Raw genomic sequence first — 17,629 nt, forward strand, 5'->3', positions numbered from 1 at the left:
GAAAGGTTGCCTAATCTCTCCTTTTCTATTCATTCTGATGGCAGAGTATTTTAGCAGAAGTTTAGAAAATTGTTGACAAAATGGTCTTATAACAAGGATTCATTTCAACAGAGGAACAAAAAATATGAACCATTCATAGTTTGTTGACGATACACTTCTCATGAGAGGAGCATCTTGCATTGTAGCTAGAAGATTTAAAAAAAGAAATTAGATCAATTTATGGAGCTGTCAGGAGGCTCCATCAACAAGCTCAAGAGTTGTATCTACAGCTGGAATGCCCCCATTGGGGTCCTTCAGAGTATCTCACAAATTTTTGGTATTCCTCTCAAGCTGAATTGGAAACACTTTAAATATTTGGGAATGCCAATCTCAAATGGTTCATTGAAAGCTGAGATTTGGGAAGATGCATTAGACAAAATGAAGAGAAAAATAAAGCAATGGGGCATGCAATGGCTTAACTTAGTTGGGATTCCATCTTGCAAGTCTATTCTTTCTGCTCTCCCATTATATCAATTTGCTATTCTCCAAGCTCCAACAAGGGTTCAAAAACAAAGTGAGATAATAATTAGAAATTTCCTTTGGCAGGGAGGGAAAAATGAGACAAAAAAATTTCGTCTCACAAACTTGAATCAAGTCACATTAGCCTATGAAAAGGGAGGAATAGTAATAAGGCATATCGACCTTATGAATCTTGCTTTAGGAGCCAAAATCATATGGAGGCTTCTCTCTCGCGAAGCCTCTTGGTGGAAGCAGGTTAAGAAATAAAAAATACATTAATGCTTCTTGTCACCATCTCCTCATTGTTCAAATCCCCAACATACCTTGCTCTCATATTTGGAAACTCTACAAAAATCTCTCTCCTTAATCAGAGATAATCACCTAGAGTCCCTAGAGGAGGTCAAGATATTAATATCTGGAAAGACAATACAATGGGCAATCCATCTCTCTATTCCTTCCCAAAATTCAACAACATTACTTGGTGGCTTAAAAATTTGGGCATCACAACTTTGGATCAAACTTCTCCATGGAATTGACAAGACAAATCTTGGGAAGGCTGGAAGATCCCTGTTGTCCCCCTCAACCTTCTTCATAAAAAAATATCTTTTGTTGAGCTTACTTAAAGGATAAACTCCTATAAGTTTTGAACAGAAAGATGGCTTCAAATGGAATCCATTAGGAAGAGAATATACAATGAAAACTGGATACACCAAGATGCAAGAAGATAATCAACAATCTCCCACCTGACCCCTCTGGAGATTGGTTTGGAAAGCTGAATCTCTTCCAAAAAATAAAATATTCACATGGACAATATTGAAAGGTAAGATCTTCACTGCGGAAAACCTCAGAAGAAGAGGCATTCAGGGACCCTCTATTTGCCCTTTTTTCTCTTAGGCTGAAGAAACAATCAATCATATCTTCCTATTTTTCTCTTTCTCAAGAAATTACAAGAGTAAGATGACCAATACTCTTATCACTCACATAAATCCCAACCACAACATTTCATAATTTATCATCAATAGGAAATCCCACTATCATCATACTTAAAAAAAAAGGCTTGCTGAAGCACCTATGGACAAAGCTTCCAACATTTTTATGTTGGCAATTATGGTTGGCAAGGAACAAACTAATCTTTCAAAATGGAAATCCCAACAACAGGAAGATAATGGCTAAAACCTGGAGTTTGATGACTGAATCTATCCTTTCAAAAGGTAACAACAAGCTAGATCTAAAATCGTTGCAAATTGAAGAGAAACAGTGGCTGGGCTTCGTAATGGACAAAATTCCTCTCTACCCCCATATACAAAAAACAAATACCAATCATGTCAGATGGAAGATCCGCTTCAAAAATCAGGAATTCAAAGACTGGATTTACTCCCATTCGAGGACATGTTTGTTCTTTGATGGGGCCTCAAAATCCAATCCTGGTCGTGCAAGTGCCAAGGGTATCATCATTGATTGCAGCAGAATTGCAATTTCTTCCTTTGAGTGGGGTTTGGGCCAAGCATCAAACAACTGCGTCGAGGCTTATGGCCTTCTTCTAGGAGTTCAAATTCTAAGGGAATCCAAAATCACAATTCCAATGATAATTGGAGATTCAACAATCCTTATTCAAAAAATGATTAAAAGACGATCCCCTCCAATGTGGGCCTCAGATAGATTATCTCCAAAATTCAAAATCATACAAGGAATTTAAGTGAAATCTTTTATTATCATGTTTTAAGGGCGAACAATGGTCGAGATGATGAGATGGAAAATAATGCTTGTCTCAGACAACAAGGAGGATCAAGGATCAACAAAAATTTCTCAGTCAGACACATCCCCTGAATCTTGACCCTCTCCTTTTCCAAATCATTTTCTTCCAATGCTTTATGCCTCTTCCCTCGTCCTCCCCTTTCCTTCTATATGTTTCATTAAACTTCATTAGTAGCTGATATAACTGGACTCCTATGGCTCTCCCCAAACCTTCCTTCTTTGGTAGTGCCTTTCTCTTCGACGAGCTGTGTCCCTCCTTTCGATCCCCTATGTGTCCCTTAGTGCTTCTCCCTGCCCCCCTCTGTTTTCCCTATCTAAATAATATCTCTTTGATCCAATTATATGTTGTCAATCCTCCCTTTCTAAAGACGATCTCTCTGTGCCTTTTCATTTATTTTTCTGCGCCTTCCTCTGTTTTCCCTTTTTCTCATTTCCACAAAAACGTAGGCACGGGCAATTGTCTTTGCTCTGGCGTTGTCTCTTCTCTGGTCTGGTTTGCTTCAATCTATGGAAACAAAATTATCCAAAGATCAACTCGAATTGTCGAAGGGTAAAAGATCAAATAGGGAGCAATTTCAAATGAACAAAAAAGTATTTCACAACAGAAGGAAAGCATGGCGATTACTAAGCAAGAAGCTTCAACAAGCAATGAAATTCATCATCAAGACATTTCCCTCCAGCAAGTTTTGATCTAAATCTATGGACTTCAATCATCAACTATGAAATGTAAATTTTTGTTTCTGATCCCGAATCAATTTTTAAGGGTTTATAAGACCAATGAGGTAGGCAAATCAAGCAACCATCGGTTGTATGTAAAAGAAGGAAAACAACTCCCTTAGAGATCATATCAGATCTCCAAGAAAAAAATCCATGTATCAAGGCTTATGCCTTCTTTTTTAGAATCAATATAACATAACTGACCTAGTTAAAAAAAAGAAAAGAAAAGAAAGAGTTGTTATAATATAATGTTTAACATTTTGACTAAGTCAAATTACATAGAAATAGAAATAAAATTAAATAATGTAATGTAAACATTTTACCTAGTTCAAAATAAATAAAAATATAAAAATTATTCCTATAAAAATAAAATAAAAACAAAAATTAAAATGACTCATGTTATTCATGGAAATATAGCGTATTTTAAGGGACAAATTAAGCCAACGTGATCCATTTTAACTCCTAATCTACCAAGCCCCTAGAAAGAACTCTTTACGAGTGAAAAAGATTTGATTTCTGTCAAAACTTAGTAAATCCAAATTAAAATAGATCTACACTGATTAATTACAAAATTCCTATCAATTAAATATATAAAATTTTAATAATATTGTTAACAAAATTTTATTAAAAATCATTTTAACTTTCTCCTTTTTTGTTTTTTCCTAAAAACAAATCCTGTTTACTCATTATCAATTCACTATCAATTCACGACGACTTTCATAAAAATTCAAGTACATCAATTGGCCTCGTGAATTTTGTTAGTTCCTTCGATAAAATTCAAATTCCTTTCCATTTTTGTCCAAATCTATTAATTTTGTTGTCGATCTCATAAATTCGTTTTTCATACTGGGTTGGAAAAATGGAGAGGGTTTGTAGACATGTGGGAGGGTTTTACAGGGGTTTAAGAGCGGTTGCTTCTGTTACGCAGATCAAATCCATACACAATTCTACTCAGTTTCCAAGGCTCAGCGTTTTGAACAAAAACCTCACAGAAAATGCTGCACTCTCCAGAGGTTTGGGAGCCACCAGAAGCTTCTTGCATTTCGGCCTCCAATCGCCTACATTTGGCACCACAGGGCTTCAAAAACTTAACCCTCCCGCCATTGCAAAGTACGGGCAGCAGACCAGGGGAATCCGCGTGAAAGTGCTGAATGGGAACCTTGAACGGGCGTTGCTGGTACTGCAAAGGAAGATGATCAGCAGTGGGATGGAGAGATTGATAAGAAATGTTCCGCGTTACCACCTCAAGGACTCTGAGAAGCGTATTTTGGCCAAAAAGAGGCGCGAGAGGAAAGAACGCTCACAAGAGCTTGCGAGGAAGCTTAAATCCATTCTCATTAGAAAAGTCAGGTTAGTATATATACCCAAAGCCTGTTTCTTCTCATTAATTAGAAGTTTTTTCAGATATTTATTTCATTTTTACTTTGCAAATATGATATCATTGATCTGAAGAGATCATCACATAATTGCTTTTAAATTTTGCTACTGGGGATGCACTTTTCTTTTAATGTGGAAATGGCGCTTGTTTTGTTTAAAAACAAGGAGCACTAACCAGGACCATAAACGAGTTTGGACTCTATACACAGAACAGAACAACAGCGACAACAGAAGTAGAACTGACAAAAGGACTAAATCTCTTGTATGTATGTTGTTTAATTACAAGGAGATTAACTGCATATGTAAGACACTTGGAGGAGCCCAGCATTGAAGATAGGTGGTTGGATAGTTCACTTACCAAGCAGTAATAAGTCAAATATTCAACTATGCACAGTTATTAGATCACTGACCTATGTAAATTTGACTACATGGTGTGTGTACACCAACACCCCCGAGTGTAATTTAGGGAAGTATGAAAAAGATGTTAGATCTCAAAGATGGGTTTAGGCTACAAGGCCATGATAGTTACCCAAGTACAAAATGTTTTAATGATGAAAGCTGGCAAATGACTAGAACAAGATTCCTAAAAGAAAGTAACATCAATGTTGAAACACCTTCGAGCTGAAACGAAAGAAGATCCCACAAAGCTGCATTGAAAGGCTAGAACACGAGGCCCGTGGAGGATGAAAGCTCCAATCAAAAAGTATGACCAAAACTCTGAAGAAGAGGGTCAAGTGATGTCAACGAACAGTTGATTTCTAAAGCAGACAAGAATTAGTTGGAGAAGCACAAGGATGGCATATGCTGACAACTATCACACGAATTCCCTAGAAAAGTTGGTGTTGGTTAGAACCAAAACAAGCGTCCAAAAGGGGCAAAGACCATAAATTAAAAGAGCAATGAGGTCCGTGGGAGGCTAAAAGCTCCAAACAAGAAGTATGATTGAAATCTAAGTTACTGGAAACCCCCGAAGAATTTGCCAGAAACGTGGATCCCCGTTTCCGATACGGAAACAGATACAATTCTTGTTCGAAATGTTGTAAAAGCGTTTTTGTGTCGTTTCAAAAAATCAGAAACTTCAGATTTGGAATTGGATACGTTTCCAAGGGATTTAATTTTTTGGATCCGTTTCCGGAAATCGGGAAACGTATCCACGAAAATTGTGATCGAAATCCACCCTTAAAATGTTAAAAAACGTGAAAATTTGTATAGCCATAAATAAACAATAAAAATGAAGAAATTTAATTTGCAAATAAACTCACTATAAACACAGTCTCATAACGTCTCTTTTAAATCTTTAGAAACAATGACACTCCATATATTTATCAATGATTCTTACTAAGAAAAAGATAGATGTTCAAAAATGCAAACAAAATGGTTTGATGAATGTCTTCGTAAAGAGATTTATTTGAGCGATTAATTTTCAGTTTGGTTAAGCTTTTGTTAATTGTCATTGGTTTTGCCCTTGATTTCATAAATCCCTCCAATATAACAAATCTTCTCTAGCCAATCTTTTGCCTACATATGGTCAAGAGACCAAGTTGACGTTGAGAAGATTGAAATGTTCAAATAGGCCTTGATGGAATATCCCAATGATCCCATAGGCCTTTTAATTGCCATGCAAGGAAGATAGATATCATCAGCCATGCATGACAAGCTCTTTGAAGGAATCAGACCCAAAAGCCCAAAGATTGTAGCATTTTTTATTACATTACTAATGATGATGATAATATATTGAATGTTATAATAATCACTAATGATGATGATAATGTTTATGTTGAATTGATGATAATAATTTGTTTATGTTGAATTCATGACTATGTTTATGTATTTTTAGATATAGATTCTAGATTCTAAAAGATGGATGGTAATATGAAATATATATATATATATATATATATATGCATGTCGTTTCCTTACCGTATCGTATCCTGATTTTTTGAAAATTTGTCATATCTGTTTCAAACCCCGTATCCGTTTCAGTGCAACTTCAATGAAACTCTAAAGAGGGCCAAGCAACCCCTAGCTAGCAATGCCATCAAAGATCCTCATAAGAACTCCAAGCTGCCACACAAGTCTAAGCAAAGTTGAGTTGTCACTCCATTATCGGAGGTCCATATTTCATCGTTGCAAACACTCATGAGCAATCCAAACAATGCCTAGCTCTGAGCAAGGGTGAACTGTAAGACACAACATCACTACTAGACAGTGCTTGGAGTAATCCTTGCAGTGGAAAGAGATTGTAATGTGCCTAGCCACAAACCAAAAAAAAGTGCTAAAGGTGTAAAAGACCACACAAGTGGTGCACAACCATGATGGGACGAAGGGGCCATGTTATATAGCATGGGCAAAGCCATGAATGCAACAAGTTGAAGATGAATGCAACTCCCCCACAAAGGCAACACAAATTTAGACGCTGCATGTTGGAATTGAAGGTTGTAATTTTCATGGAGGGTAAGAGAACAATAGGCAACAATAGTGAAAGTCGAGTCCTATTCGAGTGAAGGTTCTGATTAGAGGAGGGGAGTCACCATTGTTGGGAGATACGATAGGGGCCCCATAGGAAGTGATGCAGGTGAATCCTCATTGATAGGTACTGTGGTTGGTGAAAAAGCAGGTGGCAACCCAAAGCTAGAGACTTTGCAGATGCCACATTAGAGCGATGATCATAGTACCATGGAATTTTCCATCCACATAAGCAACTAGAACTTAACAACGATAACTAGGGCTAAGACAAGGGAGAAAGGGATTTGCCATTAGTGATGGAAGATCAATTTGCCATATCGAGCAAATAACTAGGAATATCATCACGATAAAAAATCTCAGTTGGTGACAGATCACGACAAGCGCATTTGGCAGGAGTAGGAATCCCCAGACTCTGCATGGTAGCAACAATTCTTTCATTGTTGACCATGTTAGCGGCAACGACCAAGACAAGATGCCTTGCCTCATCACCAATAAGAAAAAAATGAAGCAATGGAAAAAGCCTTACTTCCCATGCTTTGATACCATGTTAAAAGACAAGGGGCACTAATTAGGATCATACACAAGTTTGAACTCCATATGCTAAACAAAATGACAGTTGAATAAGTAGAACTAATGGAAAGATTAAATCTATTGTATGTATGTTGTTTAATTACAAGGAGATCACAATCTCCTTTGTTGTTACCACATATTCTGCCTCTATCATGGAATTTGTTGAAATTCATTGTTTGTGTGACCTCCAGGAGACAACTACTGATCCAAGATTCATAAGATAGTCTGAAGTAGATACTTCATTTTTTGTGTCTCCGTTAAAGTTAGAATCAGAATATCCTATCGAGCAGAAATCATCCACTTGTGAATATTTGAGTCCAAAGTATTGAGTTTGATTCAAGTACTTTAGAAATCTTTTTGTAGCAGACCAATGTCCTTCACAAGGCTTTTGCATGAATTTGAAAGGAATTTCGACAATGAATGAAATATTTGGTTTAGTAGTGGTGAGGTAGATAAGACTTCCCACAAGATGTCTATACTTGGTTGCATCCTCAAATTCATTTCCCTCTTTTAATGTGAGCTTTAGATTCTATTCTATTGGAGTAGATAAAGGATTGCATTCAACCATGCCAAACTTGTTCAACAATTCTCCAGTGTACTTCTTTTGGGAGAGGAATATATACTTTGGATTTTGAGTCACTTCAATGCCCAAATAGTGTTAAAATTGTAGTTCGATAGGTGTCTTTGCATCGAACTTGTGTCTAAGCATGCAAAAATATCTTGAAAATTTACTTATTTTGGCATTTTTTAATTCTTCGGAAGTCAAAACTTAGGAAAAGCATGATAATTATTTGAATTAGGTATTATTTGTTTTGTAACTCAGATTTCTAAAGTTTATAACTTTGGAAATTAATATTTCCATTTGACAAAATCAAAGAAAGTGATAAGATCAAATTTTGGCCTTTGATCTTTTCTTTGAAGATCTCAAGGAGGAAATAGGGTTATGAGAGAAATTATAAATTGTTGGAATGAGTGGGTGAAGGAAACATTAGAGATCACATCGAGTGAGAGAGAAGAGGGCTGATTTGGGTGAGAAGAAGGAAGGTCGAGCAACTGAGAGAAGGGGCTGGCTTGCTAAGAGGAAGATGGGTTATAGCCTTGCCATACTAAGCAATGAGAGGGGACAAACCCTAGGTCGTGTTTATAGGAGAGAAAGACTAAGTATTGGGGTTGAGTTTCTTGCTGGAGGAGAGGCTGAACCTTGGGCCAAGATCTGCTGAAGAAGAAGGGGCCGTACTCTATTGTGGAGAGGCCCTACCTCAGGTCGTACCATTGCAGAGGAGAGAGGGCCAACTAATGTGGCCATTATTGGCTGTACAATTCTCTCGATCTGCTGCTGTAATTATTTCCTCAGTATTTTCTCTGAAGCTTAATAAAATCCATCTTTGATAGTTTTTCCCCACAATGGGGTTTTTTAGGGTAAAGTCGCGTAAAAGATTATGTTCTTGGATCTCTTATTTCTACTGTGCATAATTTGTTAGAAGCTCAACTGTGTTAATTTTGCATAGATTTTAGATATGAGTTTTCTTGGTTTTAACTTTTAAGTAAAATTAAAATTCTAGGTATAAAAAATTTACTAGCACATTAATCATTTTGTTGGGCTTAGAGAAAACTAACATGGTATCAAAGCTTAGCCTCTGAAAAAAATTCAAGTTGATGCACAGGTTCAAGCGCAAAGGGTTTCATGATCTTTCTAGGCTTTTCAGCAAACAATTATTCAAGGGTTTGATTTACCATGGCAACCAATGTCAGGTATGAAGACAAGTTAGAAGGAGCCTCAAACTATCTTCAGTGGAAAGTTTGGATCACAACTGTTCTCAAGGAGAACAAGTTGTGGAGCTTTGCTAACTCCATAGTGGTTGTGCCAGTGTTAGATCCTGTTGCCCTAGATCTCCATGAGGTGAAAGAAGCAAGGGCATAGAGGATCATCTTGAACAGGGTGAAAGATCACCTGATTCCCCATCTTTCTGAGAAAAAGACTACAAAAGAGATGTGGGATGCACTCACCAAACTGTACCAGAGTGACAACCAAAACCGGAAGATGGTGCTAAAGGACAAGATCTACAACACCAACGATGTCCAAGGGAGAGAACATGGCTTCCTACCTTACCAGGTTCACGCAGGTGCAAGATGAGATGGCAGCTATAGGGGAGACAATCCTTGAATCTGAATTGGTGCATATAGCCTTGAATGGCTTTACAAAGCAATGGGATGTTTTTATTGTTGAAGAAAGTGTAACTAGGTTCGATCTTCATAAATGTACTTTTAATATTTGTATTTATTCAAGAATAGAAATATTATTTTTGTTATATTTATCAATGAGTTTCTTGCTCATTGAAGTAGGTCAAGCACATATTTAAGTGCTTCTAGGAAGTCAAAAGAGTCAATGTATTTATTGAAGACCCTTAAGGGCATGTTACATTATGTATAAACTTCTATAAGAGTCGAAGAAAATATCTCCAAGCAAAGTCAAGTCCTCTCCATGCAACGTCATCCTCCTAGCAGCAAAAATGATGAAGAAACACCAAGTCGGCCTACAGTCAACAAGTCGGCCTAAAGGAGGGACAATCCTCTATATATAGAGGTTGTCCACTCCCTCATAACGACTATCACTCACCTCTGAAATTAGCGAGCAAGAGAAGTCAAGGAAAAACGAATAAGGACGAAGTTTAAGGGGTCTCCAAGTGCAGCGAAGAAAGAAGGAAGAAAAGCGAAGTTTTGGGACTGTTTCTAGGGCAAAGTATAGTCACATGTGCGAAGAAAAGGAGGACAGTTTGCGGGTATATCAGCAACAAGATCACAGTCACACATTCATCTTTGTTTGGGCTAGAAACTCAGGCCTACAAGGCCTCCTACTCAAGCGAAGAAGACTCTCTCTCAAGCGAAGGTGAAAGGACCCTAATTCACAAGGATACCTACCACACATGCGAGATCCTAGGGCTACTGTACAGTTACATAAGTCTACATATACATCTCAAGAAGAATCTCGTTTGATCAAGAGAAAGGTGTCTCCACAAGTAAAGGACATCACTAAGTATAGAAGAGAAGCATCTCATCTAGAGCTCACATAAGCAAGGTCTATCTCTAGTCAAAGAACGAAGAAGGAGGACGAAGTGCCGGGGAGCAAAGTGCCGGAAGAAGGAAGACTAAGTGCCGGGGAACAATGTGCCGGAAGAAGGAAGACTAAGTGTCGGGGAACAAAGTGCAGAAAGGAGGAAGGACTTGACTTGTGCTTGGAGGACATTCTAGTCAAGGGTCTAGGGTTTGGCATTGATCAATAAGAAGCTTCAATAAGAGAAACTTACCAAAGGGTTTTCCTCTCTAAGAGAGAGAGGTTTTGGCCCTGGCAGAGAGCCAACATTTTGTGTTCTTGTTTCTTATGTTTTGGTAGCAGTTTGATGAAGTAAACAAACACACTAATAATAAGAAGAAGATCAAGCTAAGATAAATTGTAAAAGTACTTCACAAATTGTTATCAAGTCTAGAAGAATCCTACTATACACAATTGCCCTTGATTCTTCAACATGGTATCAGAGCTAAGGTGACACATCAAGGAAAGGGCATCTCAAGAACACTCATCAAGAAAGGACATCTACAAAAGTTGAAGCATCAAGCCAAGAAGTCTCAATCTCATCAAGGACAAGAAAGGACTACAAGAAGACTACAAAGCAAAAGGAGAAGCCTTTTGTATAAAGGCACCTACAAGAAGAGAAAATCAAGGAGGGACCTACATCAAACCACACCATCTTCAAAGGGAAAAGCTCTACAAGCACAAGTCATCAAGCAATCAATCAAGTCCATTTGAAGAAAGCAACTTCAGGAACATCAAGATCGAAGGAAGGCAAGCCATTAAGTCTTCACGAAGAAAGCAAGTCCACTACATCTCAAACTCTAACAAATAAGTATATGTCCCCTTTTGATTATACATCAATGTCTTTTTGCAAGGAAAGCAGTAAATCGGTTGGGACCACTCACTTCTTTGCATGGAAGAAGAGGACTGATTTACTTCTCAAGGAGAATGAACTTCTAGAACACATCAAAGGGAATATCATTATCTTTGCTAAGGAACAAACTCAAGCCTTAGCCAAATACAATAAGGATGAGACAAGGGCTCAAAGGATTCTAATAGAATCCATCAAAGACTCTCTCATTCCTTATGTTTCCAAACTTGAAATATCAAAAGAAATCTATCACAAACTAATAATGCGATTCTCAGTAAGCACCACTGGAGAAGTGATATCTCTTTGAAACGATTTGTATAAGATGAAGATATCAAAGGAAGGAATAGCTCCATACTTCATGAAGATCTCTGAGATGAGGGATCAACTTCAAGAGCTAGGAGAAGTCATGTCTGATAGAGAAATGACAACCGTTGTACTCGATGCAAGATAGAGGAAACTAGATTCAAAGCAAAAGAGGATGTGGGATCAAAGGAGCAAGCATTTACAACATGGCCAAGAAAAAGGAAAATTTGGCAAATTTGGTACATGAAGAACAAACAGTAGAGATATGTCCAAAATCCAATGCTTTGGATGTCAAGAATATGGACACTACAAAAGGAATTGTCCTAAACTTAAGAAGGACAATGTTAAAATTGGCAACTAGGACCAAACTCCATGTGTGTCATTTTATTTATGGCAGTTGATATTTTTCCTAGATTCCTCTTGTTGAGAGGTGTAGGATTGATCTAACGATCATCCGATTCCGACAAGTATTTATGGAGATATGAATTTATTTGTATTTACTTGACAAATTGTCAAGGTTGGCCAATAGCTAAATGTGTGGCACACATGCCCAGCACATCATATAAGTACAAGTGAGGTTGAGTCATTATCAACTCATCTCATCCCAACTCATCTTCTCTCTCCTCATCTCATTGGGCCAGCAAAGGAGCAACTTCTCTCACACGTGCAAGAAGGACACATTTTCTATTTAGGGCAGCGTTGACTTTTTGGGTAGTGTTGACTTTTCTAGGGTTGCGTTGACTAAGCGAAGGGCTATTTTGTGAAGCGTTGACCAAGTATTGACCAAGGGCCAACCTGCGTAGGCTCTTTGGGTGTTGCGTTGACCAACGTTTACCAAAGCGTTGACCAACGTTGCCTGGTTAGGGTTGACCTTAGACTGCTGATCTTTGACTGCTGTTTTGACCCATTGACCAAGGGCTGTTTTAGGCTGCCGAAGTTTGCTGTTGAAGACCGAGTTCTTCAAGGTTGACTAGAGGTCAATCTGGGGTTGTTTGACTAAGTTTGACTTTGCTGATTTAGGGTTTGTTGCTGCTGTCATAAAATTACAGATTTCTGAATTGTACTATTTCTCTCTGCTGAACTATTGAAGATTAAAGAAGAATTGATCAAAGGGTTTCTCCACATTGGGGTTTGTCCCTGGCTAGTTGCCACATCCTGTGTCTCTTGTCTTAGCTTGTTTTTTGTCAATCTATTAATGTTCTATCAACATTTTACTCTATGTTTATGTGAATGCTAAATAGTGGCTAATAAGAAGAAATCGAAGTAAACTGCACTAAGCATAGAACATACCATAAATTAACATGGTATCGGAGCTGAGGTGAAGACAAAGCCCAAGCAAGAGCAAGAGCAAGAGCTATCACCAAAGGCTGTTGAAGCAATCTCAAAGACTTCATGGGGTCCTCATCGCACTTCCCCGCTGAAGACAAGCTCCGTGAGAAGTCTGACTATCACAAATGGAAGATCTCCCTCGATCTGACATTGGAAGAGCAGGAAGTGTTGGACCACATGAGAGGTAGAATTGTTGAGCCTCCATCAAATGCATCTGCTGTTGCTAGGAACAAGTGGACCAGGGGAGAAGTCAAAGCAAAGAAGCTCATCCGGGACTCTATCGACAAGTGCCTAGTGGCCTATGTTTCCGAGCTGACCACCTCCAAGGAAATCTACGATAGACTGGTAAGCTTATTTAAAGTTAATGATGCAAATCAAGTATTTTTCCTTAGAAATAAGTTGAAGGAAATTAAGAAGGGCAAAGATGAGAGTATGCAAGCATACTTCTTAAGGATCACTGAGATCAAGAATGATCTCCTATCAATTGGGGAAGTCATTCCTGACAAGGAAATGACCATCACAACTCTCGGAGGGCTCCCATCTGAATCGTATATATTCAGAATCACTCTTCTCAACAATAATGTAATCCCAGGATTTGAGGAACTAATGGCGAGATGCATTCAAGAAGAAATAAGGATGGGAGAGCAGGAAATGCCTGCACTTAGAGGCAATCCCGCTGCATTCTCCTCTCATGCCAAAAGGAGAAATAATTCCGGGGCAAAATCTAAAGGGAAGGCCGAACTGAAGGGTGGAAGAAAAGGAAGATGTTACAATTGTAGCAAAATCGGCCACTATGCAAGGGAGTGCCCTGATAAAAAGGACTCACATCATGACGATGATCAAAATCACTCCCGAGGCAATCAAAGGAATGGCATGTTCAATGGCGAAAGGAATGCCGGAAATCATGGAAGTGGTCAACCCTCCAAGAAGGCAAGAAACTTCAGGTGTGAATTTAACGTTGTTAACAATAAGCAAGATGAATATTATCTACCAGCGGCCCTCTCTACTACTGCTCCCCCGGATTCGTTGGGAAATTGGCTTATTGATAGTGGTGCCTCAAGGCACTTCACTGGTTACAAAGAAGCTCTCTCTAATCTCATAGAGAAGGAGACCAACCTGGAAATTGTTCTTGGGGAAAACTCAAAATATCTCGTGAAAGGTGTAGGGAATGTCACTCTTCAATTGAATTAGGGTAATACAATTCATTTGCAAGAAGTCCTATATGTACCTGATCTCAAAAAGAACCTGGTGTCCATTTCGGCAATGGAAGACAAAGGCTACAAGGTGGCCTTCATCGAAGCAAGGTATGTGTATCGAAAAAGAATTTTAAATATGCTTTCACTCTTGGGTTTCGAGTTGATTCATTATATCAGGTTGGAGGAAGTCTGCTGGGTGTCATGTCTTGTGACACATCTCTTTAGTCCGAACTATGGCATCAGAGGTTTGCTCACCTTCATTATAAAGCTCTACCTAATGTGAGACAAATGGTGACAGGGATGCTCGAGTTCAAAGTAGAGCAAGAAGGTGTATGTCCAGGATGTACCGAAGGAAAGCTCAAAAGGGGACCATTCCCCTCAAGCCATAGCAAGACCTTCGATATATTGCAGTGTGTTCATTCAGACATATTTGGTATGATGCTTGTGAACTCCTTGGGAGGATATTTATATTACTTCACTTTTACAAATGATTATTCTCGCAAGACTTGGATATACTTCTTGAAAAAGAAGGATGAAGTGTTCTCCTGGTTTCGTCACTTCAAAGCCTTGATTGAGAATCAAACCTAAAAGAAGATCAAGATCTTAAGGACAGATAATGGGGCTGAGTATGAATCCAATGAGTTCCATGACTTTTGCAAAGAGGCTGGCATTAAGAGGGAGACTTCAACACCATATACTCCTGAGCAGAATGGTGTGGCGGAAAGGAAGAATCGTACGATTGTGGAAGCTGTCCGTGCTATGCTCCATGATCAAAGGCTTCCGAAGTTTCTATGGGCCAAAGCTGTGAATACCGCCGTATATGTGCAAAACCGATGCCCTCATCAAGCATTGGGTTCCAAGACTGCCGAAGAAATGTTCGTTGGTAAGAAACCTGACGTATATCATTTTAGAAAAGAAACCTGACGTATATCATTTTAGAATTTTTTGAAGTCCTGTATATTTTCATGTGCCAAAAGAGAAAAGGAATAAATTGGGTGCATTTGGAAAGAAAGGAATCTTCGTGGGCTATAGTGAAAATACTTAAGGGCTATAGAATCTATGTGGCTAGTCAAAGGGAAGTTGAGATTAGCCATGATGTCACCTTTGATGAAGATATGGCTCTTAGCAAAGTTGGCAATCTTCCTACTCTAAGGGAATCTAAAGAAGTTGACACTAGGATCCTATTGATCCCCCTCCGCAAGAGCCTTCCTCGTCTAGGAAGAGGCCTTCATGGCTCAGGGGGACACTTGATGATGTTGAAGGACACATTGCACCTAGAGGGACTTTCTGTGAAAGTAAGAAGCCTGCCAGGTATCAGGGATACTTGACCATCATGAGCACAATCATTCAAAATGTGCCTTCGTCATTCGCAGAAGTTGTCAAGCATCAAGTATGGAGGGATGCTATGATTGAGGAATATGAGTCCATCATGAAGAACGACGTCTGGGATGTGATCCCCAGACCCCAGGACAAAGCAGTTGTCACTTCGAAATGGCTTTACAAGATAAAGCATGGAGCTGATGGAAGCGTTGAAAAGTATAAGGCTTGTTTTGTCGCTCGTGACTTCTCTTAGAAGGAAGGTATAAACTATGACAAGATATTTGCACCTGTTGCCCGATATACCACCATCCGCTCGATCATAGCCCTTGCTGCTTCGCAAGGATGGAACCTACATCAGATGGATGTCAAGACCGCATTCTTGCATGGTTCGATCAAAGAGGAAGTCTATGTGGAACAACCCGAAGGATTTGAGATTCATGATCGAGAATCTCATGTGTGCAGGTTGAAGAAAGCCCTCTATGGGCTGAAGCAAGCACCCCGAGCATGGTATGAGAGGATCGATAGCTACTTGATGAAGCTGGGATTCACTAGGAGTGAAGCCGACCCTAACCTTTACTTTAAGGTTGAAGATGACAAACCTCTCATACTGGTGCTGTACGTTGACGACCTCTTTCTGACAGGTGCAAACCCTCTCATTCACAAATGTAAGAGGGAGTTGGCTTCTGAGTTTGAGATGAAGGACCTAGGGCTGATGCACTATTTCCTAGGATTGGAAGTTTGGCAGAAGCCAAGGAAATTTTCCTATCTCAAGGAAAAAATGTGGTGAAGATATTGCAGAGATTTGGTATGGTGGATTGCAAGCCTGAGAGTACCTCGATGGAGCTTGAATTCAAGAAGTTAAGTGGTAGTGCTGCCAGACCTGTTTTACAAAATGCTACTAAATATCGTCAACTCATCGGAGCATTGATGTTCTTGGTGAACTCCTGTCCAGATATATGTTTTGCTGTCAACATGTTGAGTCAACATATGGTTGAGCCTCACCACACACATTGGATTGGTGCGAAGAATCTATTGAGATACCTTTGTGGCACAATCACTCATGGGTTGCTGAAGATGTGAGATTACATGGATATACCGATGCCGATTGGGCAGGCAGTGTGGTGGACCGAAAGAGCACTTCCGGGTGCTGTTTATCTTTGGGATCTGCCTCAATATCTTGGATGAGTAGGAAGCAGAAGTCGGTGGCTTTGAGCACCGCTGAGGAAGAGTACATTGCTGCGAGTATGGCCTCTTGTGAGGCGGTTTGGTTGTAGAAGCTCTTCAGTGAGCTGTTTGGATTTACATTTGATACTACCATGATCCTGTGTGACAACCAGAGCGGGATTCCTTTATCAGAGAATCCCATATTTCATGATCGCTCCAAGCATATCGATATCAGGTACCACTATATCCGGGATATGGTGCAGCGGGGAGCAATAAGGCTCCAACATATCGGTATAGATGAGTAGGTCGTCGACATTTTGACAAAGCCCCTGGGAAAGGTCAAATTCTTGACTTTATGAGAACAACTTGGTATTGTTGAGAGACCCTTTTATGAGGGTCGTGTATGATGCATACATTGAGCTCCGAGGGCTTCGGGGGGCTTGGGCTACTTCTTGGAGCGACATGCGACCATAGGGCGACTCACCCTCCCTTAGTGGTGCACTATGTACAGGGTGAAAGGTTCAATCTTCCCCTGTGACTCATGGGAAGTACCTCTCATCTGATCAATGAGTAGGGAAATGGGGTCAGGGAGCGACTTTGGGACAGGATGATTAGTTCTCTTGTTGAGGCATCCCACCCATGCAGTCTGGGACTCATGGGAAGTACCTCTCATCTGATCAATGAGTAGGGAAATGGGGTCAGGGACCATTAGTAGTACTATCGATGGACGCATCATTGTATCTACCGTACTCCCTATGCTAGGATGACCTCCATTGATCTGGGATCATTGAGAGTGGTATGACACACTCTGGCACTGATTTGTAGAAATTTCTGTTTTCCCACCCCGGTTTTCAGTTTCTCCTTATTTCTCCCATGTAGTTAAATGCCCTTTCCCATAACCATACATTTAACAGACTGAAAAAAATAAATATTGCTGAAAACACAAATTCTGGAAATTTTTCAGAATGCTGGAAATTGCAGAATTAAAAATCA

The 17,629-nt window shown here is 39.4% G+C and overlaps 1 protein-coding gene across 1 annotated transcript in view; it reads left to right on the forward strand.

Annotated features, from left to right (window-relative positions):
* The first annotated feature begins 3,689 nt into the window (after window positions 1-3,689).
* The window catches only part of LOC149183923 (Ribosomal protein S21 family protein), a 90,529-nt gene continuing 76,589 nt past the window's right edge, over window positions 3,690-17,629 (forward strand). The window contains exon 1 of the mRNA XM_089417315.1: window positions 3,690-4,320. Coding sequence (XP_089273441.1) covers window positions 3,830-4,320 — 491 coding nt within the window. The 5' untranslated portion in view covers window positions 3,690-3,829. The remainder of the gene's footprint in view (window positions 4,321-17,629) is intronic.

Source organism: Pinus tabuliformis, chromosome 3_2 (assembly GCF_031772625.1).
Source record: "Pinus tabuliformis cultivar Carrire ecotype Pingquan chromosome 3_2, CPIR1, whole genome shotgun sequence".
In the NCBI taxonomy this organism is placed as follows: Eukaryota; Viridiplantae; Streptophyta; class Pinopsida; order Pinales; family Pinaceae; genus Pinus; species Pinus tabuliformis.